This window comes from Strix aluco, chromosome 3, assembly GCF_031877795.1.
Source record: "Strix aluco isolate bStrAlu1 chromosome 3, bStrAlu1.hap1, whole genome shotgun sequence".
In the NCBI taxonomy this organism is placed as follows: domain Eukaryota; kingdom Metazoa; phylum Chordata; class Aves; order Strigiformes; family Strigidae; genus Strix; species Strix aluco.
The window spans coordinates 11,089,392-11,108,344 of NC_133933.1; the positions used below are offsets into that span (position 1 = coordinate 11,089,392).

At 43.8% G+C, this 18,953-nt stretch overlaps 1 protein-coding gene across 8 annotated transcripts in view; it reads right to left on the minus strand.

The window, feature by feature from the left end:
• The window catches only part of CHGB (chromogranin B), a 76,857-nt gene that overhangs the window by 25,278 nt on the left and 32,626 nt on the right, over nt 1-18,953 (minus strand). For 5 of the 8 annotated variants that reach the window (XM_074817335.1, XM_074817338.1, XM_074817336.1 and 2 more), the window contains one exon: nt 14,963-15,030. The exons of 1 other annotated variant lie outside the window; for it this stretch is intronic. In XM_074817335.1, coding sequence (XP_074673436.1) covers nt 14,963-15,030 — 68 coding nt within the window. Of the gene's footprint in view, nt 1-676; nt 1,197-5,990; nt 6,533-14,962; nt 15,031-18,953 lie in introns of those variants that run through there. 2 more of the 8 variants (XM_074817343.1, XM_074817346.1) reach the window with 2 other exon arrangements.

Consider the following 18,953-nt stretch of genomic DNA (forward strand, 5'->3'; position numbering starts at 1 on the left):
CAACTATCTGAACTTAGATACCCTAGATGTAGATTCCCTCCCATCCCAGGAGGGAATTTCAGGTTTCATGAACTTTCATTTGTTTTCTAGGAAGGCGTCCCAAGTACATAATTTCTGGGTTTACTTGCAAAGGCCACAAGTTTTCTCTCCTTCATTTTTCAACAAGTCTGTAGGCTCTGTCTGTGAAGGCAGTGAACCTTGAAGTGCATTGCAGCAGCATTTCCAACCATGCAAAGAGAATCACTTTGGCCAACTATTTCCAAACCACATCCCAGGATGTCAGATTATCACCCACCTAAACGAGAGTTATCCCCTGTCCATTTTCCGTGTAAGTAATTTACCCTTCCTCAAAACTTTGCCTCTCAAGCACCTACCATGCAAATCAGCGTGGATGCAGGAATCAAACTCATACTCCAAAGAAAAAAAATCCCTCTCCTCTAGACAAGACCTGCACCAAATTTATCACCTGCTCCAGAGATGTACATTCCAAGAGGCTCTGCCTTTGCCCTTCCTTCTGTCTCAGTGCAAGACACACATCTATTTCTGGCAGGCTTATTGGCATGAGCTGAATATTGTACCTGGAAGTGAGCAGCGCACACAAGAACTACAGGCGCTCCTGACTGTGAGGGGTGCAAACTTTTCAAAAGACTGCATGTTTCAGTAGCACAGAGCTTACCACGTCCTCTGTGAGCTGCCAGCCAAGATTTGTAGATGTGAGTCATAATCCAAATTTTTCAGCTGCATCCAGTCTGTTCTGCCTACGTTGCTCTTTAAAATCAGTTTCATGCTCTCCTCTGCCAGTATCTATCTCCATGCTCTTTCAGCAGCCGCCTATTCTCTGTTTCGTCATTGCTTGCATATAATTTCCTAAAGGGGTGAAGAGTAATGAGTCCTCTTATCCCTTTTCTTGCCGCATCAATAATTTCTAATAAGAAAACTGTGATGTTAAAGGCAGTGGCTGTGCAGCCTCCAGAGCCCAGAGGAGCTGAAGCAGACGCATGACCTCTCCAGAGGCACCTCGCCTCCTCTCTGGCCCCTGGTGTGTAGAAAACCAGCACAATCCTCCCACAGTGGGACCCCAGATTAACTTCCTGTGTGGACACTCACCTTCCAAACTATGATTGCCTCATTTTGTCATCATTTAAAACCCTTAACAACAAATGAACAGCTATACCCTTGAATGTTTTCTAAATATCATTCAAAAAGTTGATAAAAAGATGCAGCTCAGGTTTTTCCAGGTCCCAGGAGGAGCACCCTGCATGCACCCTTTCTCCTCACAGCCCCAGAGAGGGGCTCCAGGCAGACACCTGGGTACCTCATAACCATTGTTATGAGTGGCAAAGTCCATGTCTGGCTCTGGGGCTTATCTAGGGACAGACCAAAGTCCATCAGGACTTCTCTTCCATCAAAACCCAGATGGTATCTCTCAAACATCAGTAGCAGCAGGATTCTCCTAAAGAACAGGAACCTCATATTTTGCTCCAAGCTTTCTTTGTGGAAATTGTATGGGTTTGGCTTTTTTTTTTTCCTTTCTTTTTTTTCTTTCTTTTCCTCCTGAATAGGAGACCAGGTGGTTTTAGAGCTAACCAAAAGCACAGACCAATTCATCACCAAACCCAATACAGCAACTCAAGGGATTCAGATACAGTCCTCTAACTTCTCTAGTTCTCTCTGTCTGGGAGGTTATTTCCCTTAAAATGGCAGTTAAAAGGTTTAGCAGAGCAACTCATTTTTAACTGTGTGGAACAGCATAAAAGCTGGTGAAAAATTATAAGCAACAACATCTGATTCACACTGAAGACTCTCCTTCCTCCCTGTACATCCTCAGCAATAGCTCCCTACATCCGTCAGTATTAATGTCTTTGTAGCCCTGACAGATGTGTGGTGGTGAAGCAGTGCAAGCTGGCAGATGGAGGCTAGTACTGTTACTGTAATTGTTGATAGCACACTCAAGAGCACGTTTGTTTCTTCCAGCTGTATCTATTGCTGAAGCACTTGGTATTACCTTTTTCCATAATTTTTGCCTGCAGGATGCTTTTCTTTGGATTCTGACAGACCAGCACCTGCAGATATATTTACTACTACAGAAATTATGCTGGATCCTCATCTCAATTCCTTTTTAACCCCCCTAGCACCATTAACTTGAGTAGCCAAGGGAGCAGCTGAGGGTCTGCTCCAATATTTTGTGTGCCCTCCAGCACATGTACAACACCCCTGTCATAAAAGCAAGCAAGCCACACATCAAGCAGAACCACCAAGAAGCCACATATATCAGTTTCACGATGACTCAAGGACAGCAACCTAAACCCAGACAGTTCCAGTATAAATCTATATGCAAAGACAGATTGCACCAAGCCCAAAGATCTTGGCCATAATTTTCAGCCAGCTGGGCCAGCAGGGCCTCTTCCTGCTCTGGTTAAAGTCAGCAGCCAAATTTCCATTGCCTTTGCTGGAAATACCTGCAGAGCACAGCAGCTGTGCCAATCTGCCAGGGGCAGTAAGGCAGGAATAGCAGCCCCATGTGAAACTGCAGCAGGGAATCTGACGTGCATGAAACACAAACACCCATGCTGGGATCTGGCCAGTGCAGAAAGGGAACAGATGAGAGGTCTCAGCAGCTGCGCTGGCAGGGTAAGAATTATCTCCAAACTGAAATGCTGAAGATCAAATGCTAAAACTGGTGCAAGTGTACTGGAGTAACCAAGGTTAGCTGGGAACCTTGATGTTGGCCCTTGAGATCCCAACTGTCCATTCTTCTTTCTTCTTTGCTCACATGCTTTCACCTTAAGCACATCCCTTCCTCTTCCTCTCTGTCTTTCCTTGAACATGTCCACACTGGAGAACGCATGGCCTCCCCAGTCAGCAAGCAACATCACTACAGCAAATCACCCCCTCAGTGGATGAACAAGTGGGTGGAATACATGCACAAAGGCACAGGTCTTCCTGGCAGAAGGAGTAAAGCAGCAAAGAAGCCACCGAGTCAGGAGACAGGAGACCTCCGAGAGAGACCCTAAGTGGTTGTGTGGAGGCTCATTCTCTGTTGCTGACTGACATCAGGCTCTTTGGGCTCAGAGAGATCTGTTTCACTTTAAAGGGAAAACTCCTCTAGGGATCTCATTAGCACCATCATGAAAGACAAAGGAACTGGAGGTTGGCGGAGGGGTGATGGTGGGGAGGGAAACAGGACAGAAGCACTGTCAAGCTGCATTTAAACTGGCAGGGAAAGGAGCCTGGGAGCGCTCTCCCCTGTTGGGACAGCCTCTGCCCTGTTGGGACAGCCTCGCTGCCCCAGGGAAGGGCTGCCTCCTTCCCCTGTCTGCGGGGTGAGTGGCTGGGCTGGGGGGGAGCAATGTCCAGGACAGCAGCTGCCCAAAAGCTCAATCTGAGGCACCTACTTACCCACCTGCACTCCTTGGGCAGTTTTCCCCCTGCCAGATCCCTCCTCCTCCTCCCTGTGCTCTTGCTTTTCCTGGGGTCTGTCCTCCTCTCTCCCGTCACTGGCTGGACACTGTTGTTTGTAGGGGGCAGCAGCTCTGGCCAAGTTCATGCCTCTGTAACTGGCAGCAGAAGACAAGGCACCCGCGGCTGTGTTTGCAGTGGTGGGAGGCGCGTTGGAGTTGTTACACAGCAATGCTGAAGACTGGTTTGACACAGGATCCTGGCAGCCCTACACATTTTAAGCTGATGGCTCCTTGAGAGCTGCGTCCACCTTTCTGAAGACTCCATTGCAAGAAGGGGGTGAAGCAGTCTGTCAAAGAGCAATTTAGTGGCTCCAGAACATGGGTAGATTCCCCTCTATTAGGCTGAGAAAAGTCACAACAGTAACACCCAAAAAAAGCAAAGAACCCACAAAAATAGGAGGGGAAAAGAATCCAACTTAGTTAATTCAAAGCAACACATCTTAGTTATAACTGCAAATCAGCTTAAGAAATTCAAACAGACATAAGTTAAGCCCCCTGTGCTATTGCTCCCCAGAGGTAATATTCGTTACTACAATTTCTTCTATGTAGCATCATAAAATGACATATAGGAATGTGCTTCTTTCAAGTACAGCCTGTTCAAAGCAATCGGTGAGTCTTGCTTGGAACACCTGGCAAAGGAGAGATGCATTCATCTCCCCATGTCTTGGAGAAATCAAGGAGAGATGTTTATGAAGGAAATGAGTAATACAAGCGGTTTGGCTTTCAGCAGACTTGGAAATACATACAGCAGGTTCCAGCACAGGTTTGTAAAATCTTAATTAGCAGTGAGTGGGAAAAGTAGTTATGAGTGTTATTCTCTGTGCTGCAGTCTTGTTTAACTTAATAAAATTGATTGAACTATAAGATCCCAGTGAAACGCCTCCTAAAATGAAGTGTTTCTCCAGAAATGGAGCTGTTCGTTAGACAGCAGGAATGATCAAGTATTCTAAACTCTGTTTCAGCTCCTAACACCAGATAGCTGAGAAGACTGACAGACTCCCCTAAACATTTTGCTTGTTTTGTTGTCATTAAAAATCAATGGGATTTTGGATCCTAACTTACCCAGCTGAGATCTGCTCTGCTTCTGTAAGCACCTAAAATATGAAAATCTGCCATACAATTATTCAGTTTATTCTAAATTTTAATTAATATTTAACAGTAAAAGTTTGGAGATGACAAAACTCAGAATTTTCCCAGAAGGTTTCTTTGACTTGCAAACCCCCCAAGCAAGCTGTAAAACAAAGCAAAAACTACACCAAAGCAGTTGGCTTGGCAACGCTGGTAAGAACTACCATGTAACTATCTTCTCCATCCCAAGTGTCTCTTTTAGAACCTGATATATAATTCAAGAACAGAAAATTTATAATTGCAGACAGTAAAGCACAGCTTTAATGACTGACAACCCATCCAGAGAGAGATCAGAAGCTCTGCATGCTCCTGGTTGACCACTTCAAAGGGCTCCCACATGCTGACCAGAGGGACCTCAACTGCAGCCCTGCCTGACGGCAGCACCCTTCCCATCAAGGCTTCGACAGTGGGAGCCCAGTCCTGCACCCCTCGTGCAGCTGTTTCCCTTGGGATTCACTCCTGGTTTCCATAAGCACAAAGCAAAGGAGAATTAGACCTGCCAAATTCAGAGTGATGCACCAGACCCAGAGCACTTTAAATTCCCCAGGTGGCAGTGACCAAACCCAACTGCTGGGAATTAGTCCTTCAGCTCACCTCTGAATGTCACAGGGCAAGTGAGAGTCACCAAAACCCAAGCCAGGCAATCAGTGCATTGGGCCAGTTCCCACTGCAGCCAGTGGTGATCTTGGCAACTAAAATCAGAGGAAGAAAGTTCTGTGTGTTAACAGCAGCAGAGCTTGTTAGAAGAAGCAAACCTCTGCTGTAATCAACCAACACAAGATGATCCCTACTGGAGAGCAACCACCTCTGTGGTTCAAACACCTGAGAGAACATTTTCCCTCGTCCATCAACACATCGGGAAAGTAATCACAATGTCTTGTGCAGGGCCAACAAAGGTAACAGAGTGTACTCAAGCAATGAGCATTGGCTTCCCCTCTGTGAACACTCTGGGCTCAGACCCTACGGTAGCAGAAATCAGCAGGGGCTAATGGGTAGGGAGAGAGCTGGAGAAAGCAGCACTGCCCCTACAGAATCAACCAAGTGACCCACAGTCTTGGGCACGCTGATATGTGAGCTATGCATTTCCTAGGCACTCTGCATGTTACAGCAGGCAGCTATCAGGGCAGCTGGCACCAACTTCGCAGCTTCCCTATGGGCACCTCTGCAGAGCCCTCACTCATGAATCTATTTCAGCTTGCTCTTAAACCACCTCATATAGATAGGAAAAAATCCCCAGTCTGCTCAGCTGGTGTGTTTAAAATGTTGGAAACATCACTAAGGTGATAAAGCTTTTTTTTTTTTCCCTTTTTTTATCTCTCCTGTTAAAAAAAACCCTGCTCAGCAGCCATATTTCCTGTCTCTCTCATGCACACACGCGCTTTTTCTGTCAAAAACGCTCACCTGCATTGTAATTATGATCTGTGGGATCATATGTCTGCAGGTAAACACACATAGCTACTTGGCACACCCGTGGAGGCAGAGGCATTACAGTAGCAGTCAGGTACAGAACAAAATCTTAAATTTCCTCCCCAGGTCTGGGGCACATCGTGCCAAGCTCGCTCAATCAGTATGTTAGAGTCAACAGCACCTGGCCATCCATGCCTGAACAGGGGTTGAATTTGGGCTGGGTTCAGCTGGGGTAGGGATGTAGGTCAATTTAAAAGCCTGGTAGGTATAAATCATCATGTTTGATGTCCCAGCAACAGACACTGTAACACCCATCACCCATCCCAGCTAGTCAAGGCATTCCAAGCACCACAGATGCTCTTTACGCGGTGCTGCCCTGCAGAGGCCAAGGTGGCAAGGCCTGCTCCAGATGAACCCCTCCACAGAATATGTGGTGGTGAAGGTGGTGCTAAGAGGAACACTGTCTTTCCAAGAAAGTCACCTTTTTCAGAGTGAAAGCAAAGCTCCAGTGATGGAAACAAATGAGCGTCTTGATCAATTCTCATGTGACGCGTCAGGGCTATCTTCTGTCTGTGTTTGTTTCAAGAGGAATTGCAGGACGTCATCTGAGAGTCCAGGTGTTCTCTTTCTGTCTTCCAACATGACTCCTCCTTCAGCTGGCTTTGAAAAACAAGCAGTAGTGGGGTGGTTTGGCAAGATCTTACACCCATCTCTGTTCAAGATCACCTGAGCCATTTGCAGGCAACGCGACACATATTTTGTTCCATCCCGGTTTGCTAGCTCTGAAATCTTCTGCGACAGACATTGTGATGCAGCCTCATAGGTGGGGTCCATTCTGTCTGGTCGCTTTTTGCAATACATTTTGTAGAAGCCATCAAGAGATTTCCTGATGCTGGTATCTTCTGCACTATCTTGTTCATACATCCATGACAGCACAGCATTGTTAGGTTCAGTGGGCTCACACAGCCCTGCTTTTGGATAACATCTCACATTTGCTTCCTCAGAGCCTCCAGCAGAAAAGCTCGCAGGAACTGCAGAGGGTAGACTGCTCTCTCCTGCAAGCACAAGATCAATGAAACTCATTAGTCACCTGGTCATCCCTGTGGCAAAATCTTTTTTTTGTACCCCTCACTGCAGTCTGGCAAACAGGCTCTGTGCAGGAGTGAGCTAAGTACTGCTTTAAACTTGGCTGGACTGTCAGAGGGGCTTGCTGCATAGATTCATATAAGATGGGCTGGATTTGGGGATCTCACAGTTGTTCCAGTCTCAACCCTCTGCAGTGACTGAACCTACTTGGTGCTACGGACCTCCTGGCTGCTCTCAGTCATACTTTCAAAGAGCTGGAAATTGGGATCTGCTGCTGCTGGAGATGACAGCTGACCCACAGGGAAGTCTAGTTTGCAGCTGAAGCAGTTCTGCCTCTCAGTCTTCTCCCTTCATCCTCAGGTCTAATCCTTCCCTGTTCATAGTTTTCAATTTTACTTCTACAGCACAATGTGCAGTCCTGTCCTCCAGCTTTCAGCCAGATCTAGAGCCTCCAAACCAACACTGTTACAGTGACTGCACAGAGTTTGGGAATGGAACCTGCAAAAGGAGACCTTGTGCTTCCTGTGAAGTCCCATTTTTGCAGCCCAGCTGCACTAAACAGTGTCCCCACATCCTGCAGTAATTTTTATAGATAAAATTTACGTAAAGGCTGAGGACTCATTCTTTTCTAGCTTTTCTCCTCTCTCCTTGCTGACCCACATCTCTGGACAACAGTCAGGGCTGTGGTTCTCTTCTGCTCCAATGCAATCAAGGGGGCTGCTTTGTACTTGCACATAATTAACACAGCATCAGCACAGAGACACCTGGCAATGACATGACTAGGACGATCAGCAAGCCACACACAGCTTCTAGTAGGAAAAGCCTCCATAAAGAGAACTTGAATTGGGCTCTGGTACCCAGAGAGTGCCTCTAACTGCAACCTCATCTCCGAGCCCGCCATGCCAGCCTATTTGCCAAGCACCTGAGTCACCAACAAGAAAATTTTCCAGGGCTTAGACAGAGATTGCACAGCCGTCATCTGCAAGTTACATAAGCAGGATGCAGGGAGACAGAAAACAGCTTGGTCTTTTCTTATTCTGTGAAATATGGAAGCAGAGCGCAGTCCTTCAATTTGTTAAGAGACAGTGTTCAAAGGAAAACTCATTGCAGTGGCAGAAGGCTGTTCTTTCCCACCCAGTACACAATGAGCTACCCTCCCCTTCCTGAGTGGTCAGAGATTCATTAAAATGAAATGAGGATGTCTGATCAGCCATACTGTACATTGCCTCTTTCTTCCTCCCCCTACTTTCTATCTTTGATCTTTCTTTTCCATTTCACTTCCTCTCCGATTCTGCAATTTTAAATAGAACTTTTCCTCCTCTTGCAATGTGTTGTTTCCAATGCAGTACAAAGAAAAGCTGAGTGGCCTCCTTTTAACATCAATATATGCCATCAGAGTAGCAGATCAGAGCTAATTAAAGAGAACAGGTCCATTTTGCCTCAATAATCTCTCAGCCTTGGTGCCTACGTTAAGTCAGAATTGAAGCCTCATGCATCTCTGATAATTCAATCAAGCGGCACTTACACTCTGACTCCTGTGGCAATTGCAAACCTCTGTGCCATGCTGTCATCTTGCTCCTTCTTACACACAGCTCACAGCCATATTTTGTAAAAGAGCAGCAGCTGCCTCCAGCTACAAATCTCAACCCTACATGATCCAGGAAGCACAAAATCCTGTTGGTTTCATAGTGTCAGGGGAGACCTTTGCAATGCTGTTCTGCCCTTCTCCTGTGATCTTAGATTGGATAATAGGAAAAATGTCTTCACCAAAAGGGTTATCAAGCACTGGAACAGGCTGCCCAGGGAAGTGGTTGAGTCACCACCCCTGGAGGTACTTAGAAGATGTGTAGATGTGGCACTTACAGACACAGTTTAGTGGTGGACTTGGCAGCATTAGGTTTACAGTGAGACTCGATGATCTTAAAGGCCTTTTCCAACTTAAACAATTCAACTCTATTCTCTTGTATTATAAGCCAGTATGACCTCTAAAGCAGTTATCCTCTGTTGAAGCACAATCCACCGAAGAACTGACCGCTAAGTATTTCAGGGGTATATTTTGGGGTTTGATTATTCAGAAAGTACTCCATTATATTATTGGGAGAACAGCTTTCTTTCAGTTACTGATTCAAATTGATGTATCTCTCTTTTTCAACAGTAGGCCTGACCCTCTTAGTGGATTAGTTTTCTAGCAGAGCCTTCTTAAGGCAAGACATGAAAAGTTAGACACAGAATTCCCAGAACCAATCTATATCCCACAAAGCTGCACCTTTCCTCAGCTTTCCTGACAATTTCCCAATACCTTCTCAAACTATGTGCCAAGACTGATCTTTGCAAATACATTCAAACCTTTTCTTTCCTAAAATACATCAGTCGAGGTAGAGGTCCTTCCTTGACACCCTCTAAAAAGCTGATACTGCTGTTGTCATGCACAAATTTCCTGAATGATTTATAAACCACAGGGCACAAGCCCAGTGGCTGGATGCCTGCAGGGTCCAGAAAGAGCTTCTTGGCTGGGGCACACATACAGCACACAAGCACACCATGTAGGCCAGCAAACGTGCTGCTAAAGGCAAAGGCAGCATTAAACTAATCAATCCCTTTCCCTCTCCATGCACCTGCACTCCTTGAGAAAGCCGGGATTCTCTGGTAACACACAGCAGTGTTGCTTCAAAGCTTAGACCTCTCTGGCCAGCTCTCAGCAGCAGGAAAAATGTAGTTTTGTAAACTCTTTATCCTTCCATGGTAAACTTAACAAGGCAGTTGTCACACACCCTTGTGCTGGCTTGGTCCAACATCCACAGAAGTCAATGCAAAGATGAGCAGGGCTGAAAACTCGTGCTCCATTCACCTGCAATGAAGTTTCATCACCACAGAATCTGGCTCAAATTATTTTTAGCTATTTTCACTCATTTATACTACCAAGTGTGTGAAAGGGGGAAAAAAGCAACAAAAAAAGCCCCTAAAACCTGAAGCAGGTCATTACTCATGTCTTGATTTCATTCTCACATGATGGATGATCATCAGTAAGAACGTATATTATTTCATCTGCGCCTCCACTCCATGCTAATTGAAGTTCAGCATTTGCTGCTTATTAGTAAAAGACCCGGGGGCTGATAAAAGGATATTCTTTGTGTTTATAAACCCGCTGATGAAAATTTAAAGTCTCCATCTGGTACAAGCACATAACCCTACCGCCTGAAGCACATAACCAAATCCTGCTTTGGACTTGGGCCACTTTCAGTGATGCAACAACTCTGCAATACTATTATTTGCACTTCTACAAAAGCAGCTCACATAGTGGTTTGAGTCTCCATATAACTGTGTTCAAGCACATGCAGTCAGAGCGTAAAATAAGACATCCCTCAAACAGCAGAGCTTTCTGCAGGATTTCTGGGTGAAGAAATCCCCTCCAGTTCAGGTGGGCAGTGATCCCTGCAGCTGCTGGTGCTTCACTAGAGCTAGTGTTGTGATCTCTGCCTCTGTCCCTCGCAGGGGCTTAGCTGGATGCCAGCAGCTGCTAATTCTCGTTATATCTGTAGCTGGATTTGTCCAAGCCTCCTGCCCTCTCCCACACCACCTGACTGCCTCCCAGGAACCCTGCATGTAGGATGTGTGATTCCCCTCCTGCCCCATACACAAAGGCCCATCCTATTATGAGGGTCTGTGAGATTTATACTGTAGATCTGAGCATGGGAGAGCTAAACCACAGTGTTTTGTCATCAGTTCTGTGAAAAGGGCAATTACATTGCTTGTTTTAGGGCAGGAATCATTTGCTTAGGAATGACTCATCCCTGGCACAGATGGAGCTTGAGACCAAGCCCACCAAAATGAATGCCAATCCCATACCCACCCCAGAGCTGCTCTGGTGCTCTTGGGTGTTAGACACTACTGGAGCAGCCACATTCAACAAGGGCAGCAAGCCCTGGACCCCTTTCAGCCATTTGATTGACCACATACTGTGGATAACTTGGAGCAAGGGCTGAATTTCTCTGGGTGCCTCTATTGTGCCACCCTAAACAAGAACCAAGAAAGCTATGAGACTGAGAAAAGCAAGTATTTTTTTTTTAACAGAACTAAGTTAATCTGGAGACATACAAACTGCCCTTATGTTTGCAGTACTGACTGAAGTTCAACCAGATGTTGGTTAGATGATGCTAGAGCACATCCCTATGTTGTAAAGTCAATGATAGGACTGTTATCCAGAGTATCTCAGAGTGACAGAGATTGTTTAGATACTCAACACTGAGATGGTGTACTGAGAAAATACGTGTCTGCTTCTTGCTACAGCCATCCTGCCAGCTGCAAAGGCCCAAAGAGACCATTAGGATCAGCTTGTCTGAAGAAATGTCCCTGAACAAAGATTACCAGAGAACTGAGCAACACAACAGTGGAAAGGAAAAACAAAGGAAAGGAGAGAGCTACGTGAGAGAGAAACTCTATCCTTGGGTGAGAATCCCAAAAGTCACCAATACTTTACTCACTCTCACTGGGAGTAGATGGGGCTGAGCATAACTGAATACAGCTATTTTTTCCAGAGCAGCTGAAGAGCAGAAGCAGGAGACATGTTCTAGCTGGGAAGACAAACTCCAGTTATGGACTCCCATGTCAGAGCTTAAAATACTGCCTTGCCCAAGGCACCACCATGATTTTATGCCAAGTTCGAGACCTGCAAGAGACCACAGATACTGCCTCTTGGCACATCACAGTTAATTGGTGCTCCTAAACTTTTCCTCAGAGAAGACAGAAGACTCTCCTCTGTTGGTCACAAAATGAGCCACTCTTGCCCTGGACACCCCATCTGCCCTGGACACTGCCACCTGTACCTCAGCATGCTCTTTCTACCCACGAGTCTTCTCCCCACTGTGACTTGTTACAGTTAAAGTCAACACATTCTTGACATCCATGGGCAATGATGAGTCATACAAGAAGGACAAAAGTTACCACTTGTTTTGGTTGATGGTACCCATTAAAAAAGGGCCATTCAGAAGTTCTCACAGATTGTATCATTTTTCTTTTCCCATCAACCTGCCAGGATGTACCTGGCGTGAAAGCAACATCTGCAAATAAGAAAGGGTCCCGAATTTTGTGGTTGCTATTAAGTGATAAGACAAGTGAACACAGGTGTCATCCCTGAGGGTTGCTACAGCTCTCTCACCACTCCTAGAAAATTCCTTCTTGCCTCTCCATCAGACACGTCCATATGGCATGGGAAAACTCAAGCAGAGGTGATAGTATTTGGGCTTGAGCAGAGCTCCCAACTGACAGCAAATCTGTGCCAAACCACATCATTTGGGGGACACATCTATCTGCTCAGAAAGAAATAACGGGTCCCATTTCACAGCAGAACTCCCTACATGCCCACGCACCTTACAACTACATACGTTGAGCACTCGAGACAACTAATGCAGAGAAAACCATCTTTTTTTTTTTCTTTCCATGTGGCCAGTTTCCAGTGGGAGTGCACATATCATCATGGTAATGCAATTCCACTCTCTCTGAGAATAAAGAAGAAATTTAAGGAGAATTTAGCAGGACCTTATTATACCCCAATCTCACATACACCTTAGCCTGCTAGTAATTGCACACCAGAGTGCTCAGGCATTGCAAAGCTAGATATTCTGGGACCAAATCCTATTGCCCTTACTTGCATTAATAAAATTTCCATTGATTACAAAAGTTAAAAACCCATGTGTGAATTGCTGATTACACCCCTTTACATGAACTGGAATATATTTGCATTGTACAATTTCCATTACTAAAATTGGAATAGCACCAAAAAAACAAGTATCATTCTGCTAGGTGCTGTACAAACACCTATCACTTTGAGTAAATCACAGATCCTAAAGCCTTTCTTGTATGGTATTGCAGAATTATGGTAGAGTTCACAATTTCTCTGCACACATCTCTACCTAGCAGAAAACAGCTGTCTTCTTCTTGCATCTTTGTTTGGGAAACCTTCCAACATTGAAAGCAAAGGCAAAAGAGCATTTTCAATGACATTATCATTCAAAAAGAATGTTGTAAGCAGAGAAAATTTGTTCCTTGTGGGTATTTAAATTGTGAACTGAAAGTGAAAATAAGAATATAATAAGCCTTACTACTTTGTTGTCTCCCTGATGCTTTCTCATACCATAATATGCAGTAGACTATAGCTCACAAGACAGTATCTGTGAGACTCTGCTTTACACGTGACAGAACTAGGTATATTCTTCATCCATCAGCCCACGGAAGAGGCACATGTCACTGTGTCTGATTGCTGAGGAGCCGACCAGGAGCTCTGCAAATGCTGGCTGCTCTGTCAGGAGACCTGGAGGAGGTGAGTGTGGGAGGGTGGGTGAAAGGCAGCAAGAAGGGAAGGAAGAGGCTGGAGGAATTTGGGGTATGGAGTAGAAAAGGGAGGCAGTAATGGAGGAATAGCACTGGGTATAGTCCAGTACTGAGTCATGCTCCCTGCTTTTTTCTTCTACCTGCTGCACGTTTGTGGTGTGAAAAGTTGGGGGGACCTTAATTTGTGCATGGTAAGACGTAAGCAGTTATTCTGGGGAAGCATAAACCCTTCCTTTTCTGTCTAACTCCCTTAGGAATTTGAAATTCAGGAAAAATAAAAAGCCTGGCAAATGGTAAAGCGCTTCTGAAATGCAATAAGCAGGCACAGCACATCCCCCTAGACACTCTTCCAAATGTCACACTTGGTATTAAGCTCTGCCCTGCTCCAAAAGCCCACAGCTGATGCCTGCTGCACCAAATACTTCTAAGACAGCTGGAAAACTCAGCTAAATGAAATCTTTCAGAGATTGCACTAGTTAAACACACTGGATTTAATAAATGACAGAGCAAGTCAGCTACAATATGAACTCCTTAATTATTACTTAATAATTAACACTCTTTATTTGCTGAAAGCCAAGAGATAAGCACCGCTGTCATCTCACAAACCTGCTCCTAAGCAACCAGGCCCCACAGTCCAGGGCCACAGTTATGGGTAGAAACATCATCATCATCATAAACACTATCACTTGCAGCTGTGCCCTAGGAGCCTGCTGCTGACGTATCCTCCCTCAGTCAGGCCTCAGAGCAATGGCTGTTGGATGCAACTGTCTGTGAACAGCTGCTGTAAGTGCAACAGCATAGAGGAACAACCCTCATTGCAAAGATCCCAGGTATCTCTGAAGAGATGGGCAGGAACATAACTGCAGTGCCTGAGATTATATTTTTACAAGGCAAGTTCTTGCCTTGGAGCCCATCACCATTCTAAAAATAGAAACAGCAAAGCTAAGAACTCTTCAAATACGTATATTTAGAGTGGTTTAATTTGCATATTCTGTAGACAGTAAAAACCCCTAAAGCATCCTATTTGTCTTGAATTGTGATTTTAGAAAAGCTTCTTAAGGTCTAAGGTTAAAAACGCTACTATCAAGAGAAACCTTTCTCTGGAATATAAATAATAAAACCCCTGTTTATGCAGCTGGACACATTAACTGTCAATTGAAGTTATTATCCAGCTGATGAGGGCATCAAGGGACTATTAAACTGCAGCTATCTGCTGCTTTCCTATTACACATACAGTCTTGAGAACTGACAGCCAGACTTACCTTGTCTATGTAACACCAATTTCCAAAAAGAAACTCTGACAAGGATTCTTAAGCTAATTGCTCAGGTTCCAATTAGGCATTAGGAGAGTGCAGGGAAGCGACTGCAAGAATAGCACCATGCATGGTCATATGCAGACACAGCAGTGTTGCTCTAGACCAGCCTCTCCTTAGCCACAGCAAAACATCCCAATGGGCTTTCAATCTCTGACAGACAGGATCCCCAAGCCAAGCCTCTGACTTCTCTGTAGGTGAAAGTAAGAACCGTCCTCTCATGTCAAGTCCCTTACTCACCAGGATCACAGCATTGCTCTGCCCACAGTGAGGATTCACACCATTTGAGTCGTTTGACTCCTTTCCTCCTGTGAACAGTCAGAAGCCTTTTATTAAAAAGATGATTTTTTCCTTCTTTTAATCAGTAACTTGCAGTATTGCTTTTCTATACATGGAAGGCTCTAATTTAGACCCAGATCATATTTGTCTTTAAGGTCATTCTATTTCAGAATAAAAGCAAAAGTCTGGTGCTTGAAACCGGTGAGAAACAATTCTGCCTGCCTGATTTTCACTACTTGAGATCTGTAAAGAATTTTATGAAGGAAAACTGGGGTTTGTGTTTTATGGTGCCTGAAGGAGCTTTCTCACTTTATTCACATTGCACAGCTAAAGCAAATGGTAGTTGTTTCCCTTCATATTTTTTTCCTGCCTAAAACTTATAAATTCCAGTCTTGTCTATTCTCCTTTTTCCAGCTGACTCTATAGAGTCAGGTCTTCATGGACTGACATAAGAATTTCCCAAAGAACCCTAATTAACTAACAGGGAAGGAATTTTCATTCAGCCCCTGGGTTCAATCACTAGCTAGTTAACTCAGAATTTGGAAAAGGATTTGCTATGCCCACTTCTTCAGCTAAGAGCTGAGAAAGTTCCTTGGGAACCTGAGTGATCCAAGGACACCTCTGGAAGAGACAAAGAGGGACTGATGAAAGAAAACATTCCTCATAGTTCTAAGGTAAAAGACAAGCAGGGAAAAAACCTTCATGTTTCTGACAAGACACACAAAGGAAAGGTAATGTACTTTTAGACATTCTGCAGATGTAGTCATGCAGAACTGATGAAGCTGTGAGCTGAAATTAAAAGAGGACTTGAACATCTATCTGGATGACAATTAGTGATCATAGACAAGTCTAGCAAAAAAAAAATCTGGAAGAGTTATTAAATCCCACTCTTGAGGGCTTTAACAAATCCTCTGCTAGAGGCAAGAATGGAGCCCAACAGGCAGCACATTGTATGCTGCAGAGACCCGTTTTGGAGGATGGGGATGAAATAAAGAGAGGGAAACTGCCTCTTATTTTGAAATATTCAGTAATGGTCACTGCCAATGACAGGAAGCAATTCTAATTATAAGTATTACTAAGTAAGATAATATCACTATATTTGCAAGTATTAAAAAGAAAACAAAACCCAAAGCAATATTCTTTCTTGATAAATTAAGTATTTTATCTTTCATTCAGTCACACATTTTCAGTACTCAAGAGAACTGACAATCTTCAGCTGATGCCTTTGGCAAGAATAGGAATAAGCAGACAGCTCTCACTGGAGATCAGTAGCTCAAATTTCAACATTAGTTTACAAAAATTCTACCTTCTGCATCTCCTTGCAGAGTGACATGCATGACAGTTTGCCTGGAAAAAACAGAGTATGATGCTGTTCATACAGTTAAAATAGAAGAGGAAGAGCCTGTCATGACAGTATTTATTTAATAAGAACAGACTAGAAGACCAAAATAGATAAAATTTAGCAAAATATTTGCTTTATTATGGATTTGCTTTATTATTTGCTTTATTACAGGTTTGGGGGATTGTTTGGTGTACACTGCCTGCCCTTGCATTACAACACTTGGAAGTCAAATTCATTACAATGTTAGCACCTACAAACATACATACAGTTTACGTCACAGAGATTCACATACATTTTCAGCTCTGCTTCCAACCAGCTATGCACAGCTGTGGACACAAGTGACATGAGAATCATAGGCAGAAAGGCAGTTTCTAGACAAGAAAATACTGGAAAGAAAGATATTTTTTAAGCATCCTTCTTGAATTGTAGGTAAAATTATACTACTTGTAAATATTTTTGAGCAAGAGAGTTATGACCTATAATACTACCATTAGCCATCTTCATGGGAGGCCCTGCACTTGGGAGGCCTGAATCCTGATGTGGAATTGAGGAACCACAGGGCACCTGCTGTAAAACAGTTGTTGTGAAGAAGAGAAAATGGTCTGAAAACTGAGTCAGATAAGGCAGATGAAAGCAGAGGCTGACTTAAATATAACTTCCACCCAGTTCTTTACCCCCTCCAACCTGCACACTTGTATGTGTCTTAGTCAAATGCATTGTGTGAGTTTGTTCAACTTTATACCAATGTATTATTTAGGTTCAGATCCCAAATCAGTGAGTTGATTTTCAGAAGTGCTGAATACACAGATGCTCTCACCAAATTTAAAAGAAGCCATAGAGATTTTAGCTGTTTTGAAGACAGTGTCATCGAAGCTTTAGCTGTACGAATGCTTCAGCAGCAGATCACTCCAAGTTGTACAACAGAAAAACAAGAGAGGTACCTTTTGGTTCTCAGATTTTATGGTGCTGATCTTTCATTTTTGTCCAAGACCAAAAGCATGAGTGTGAGAATACCACAAGAAATCCTTACAGATTAACTGTTTCTCTCTAGATGTGACAGAAATAGCTGAATATGTGTAGTCTGGCCCTCTTCATATCAAAGTTCTTTACCTCTAGTCAGGATTGATCTTTCACTAAGAACAATGGAGGAACACTTGCAGAGGTGGTTTCCTGAATCTACTTGCAATAAGACGATTCTAAAAACATGCTTCTGTCTGTGCCATGCTCCTGAAAATATGCTGCATGTCAGAGAAGTACAGAAAGGCTTGCACTTCTTTTAGAAGTGGAAAAAAACCTACAAAGAAATAATCTTGAAAAGCACAGGCAAATAGCAGGTACAAAGGTAAAGAAATCTACTAATAATTCTGGTGAAGATTTGAAGGTAGAGTGAGGCATTTTCCCAGTCTCCTTTCAGGCCTGACGTGGCTGCACACATGGAACGGGCTGTGCAGAGATGTAGCCAGCCCAGAGTGCCTTGGCACAGGAAGAGCAGACCTAGGGCTCTGTCCTCTCCCCAGCCCTACTGTGTGGGATGTGGAATCACACAGCTTGCGGCTGTTTTTTTCTGCATTGCCAGAGGAAGCTTGTGCATCAGATATTGATCAAAAATGAAAAAACAGACCCAAAAATAAGAATGGAAGCAAGATACCAATCTTCACCTATCAGCCTTCAACAGGCTAATAAATGAAACATCCTCATATTGAAGAAACCAGAGAGTCAGATATATCAAACAGTCATCAAAGACATTTTCAAGAGACAAAAAATGCAATTTCAACAGAATACAATGAAAAGCAAGATAAACAAGTTTAATAACTTGGAGGTATTTGTTCATCACTAGTCTGTGACATTTTGGCCTGCCACTTTAAAAGTACACTGAATAAACATTTGAGCCATCTACTTTTGCTGCGGTATTACTTGAAATCAAGTAATGATTAGAAAGACTATTGGACTAGAGTGATAGGCACACTTACTGACCATTCACAAATGCCAGAGGCTTGAGAACCACAAGGGCTTTTTCTTAATTATCTACATCACTGAATCACTGAAAGTCTCTTCCATCAGAACCAGCTTGATAGAAAATTAGGTTTTGAACAGAAGTGTTTTGCCATTTAATCAGTCAGCTTTCTGCAGGAATTGCTATGTTGCTAATAAACTAAGCACCTAAAAACTGAAATCAGAAATGATTATCACATAAGAATTGTGTTGGGAGTGAATCCTCAGGCCCTTAATGAGCTGCATTCACCTGCCAAGCTTTTCTCAGGTGGTGTGGCTGTGGGACTCTGTATGACTCTGAATGAACTGAAAAAACCAGAGGGCAGAGCAGAAAGGAGAAAGTCCTTAAAAAGGAGTATGACTTTAAAAGCTAAAAAAGGAGAATAATCACTGAGCAAGAAACTACAGCAGTCTTCATTACTACCTTCTCACCTTGTCCTCTCAGCCAGTCACGAGAAAGGCTTGGCAATGCGGGCATTTCCCTGCTATAATTCAGCTTTGCCCTTGAAGGCCAAACAGTAAAAGGTTTCAGTCACTCCAGATTTGTTTGCATCCCTTTAGCTGGCTGCATAGCGTATTAGTCCTGCTTTTTAAGAAATTCTCTTAGTCCTGAGCAGA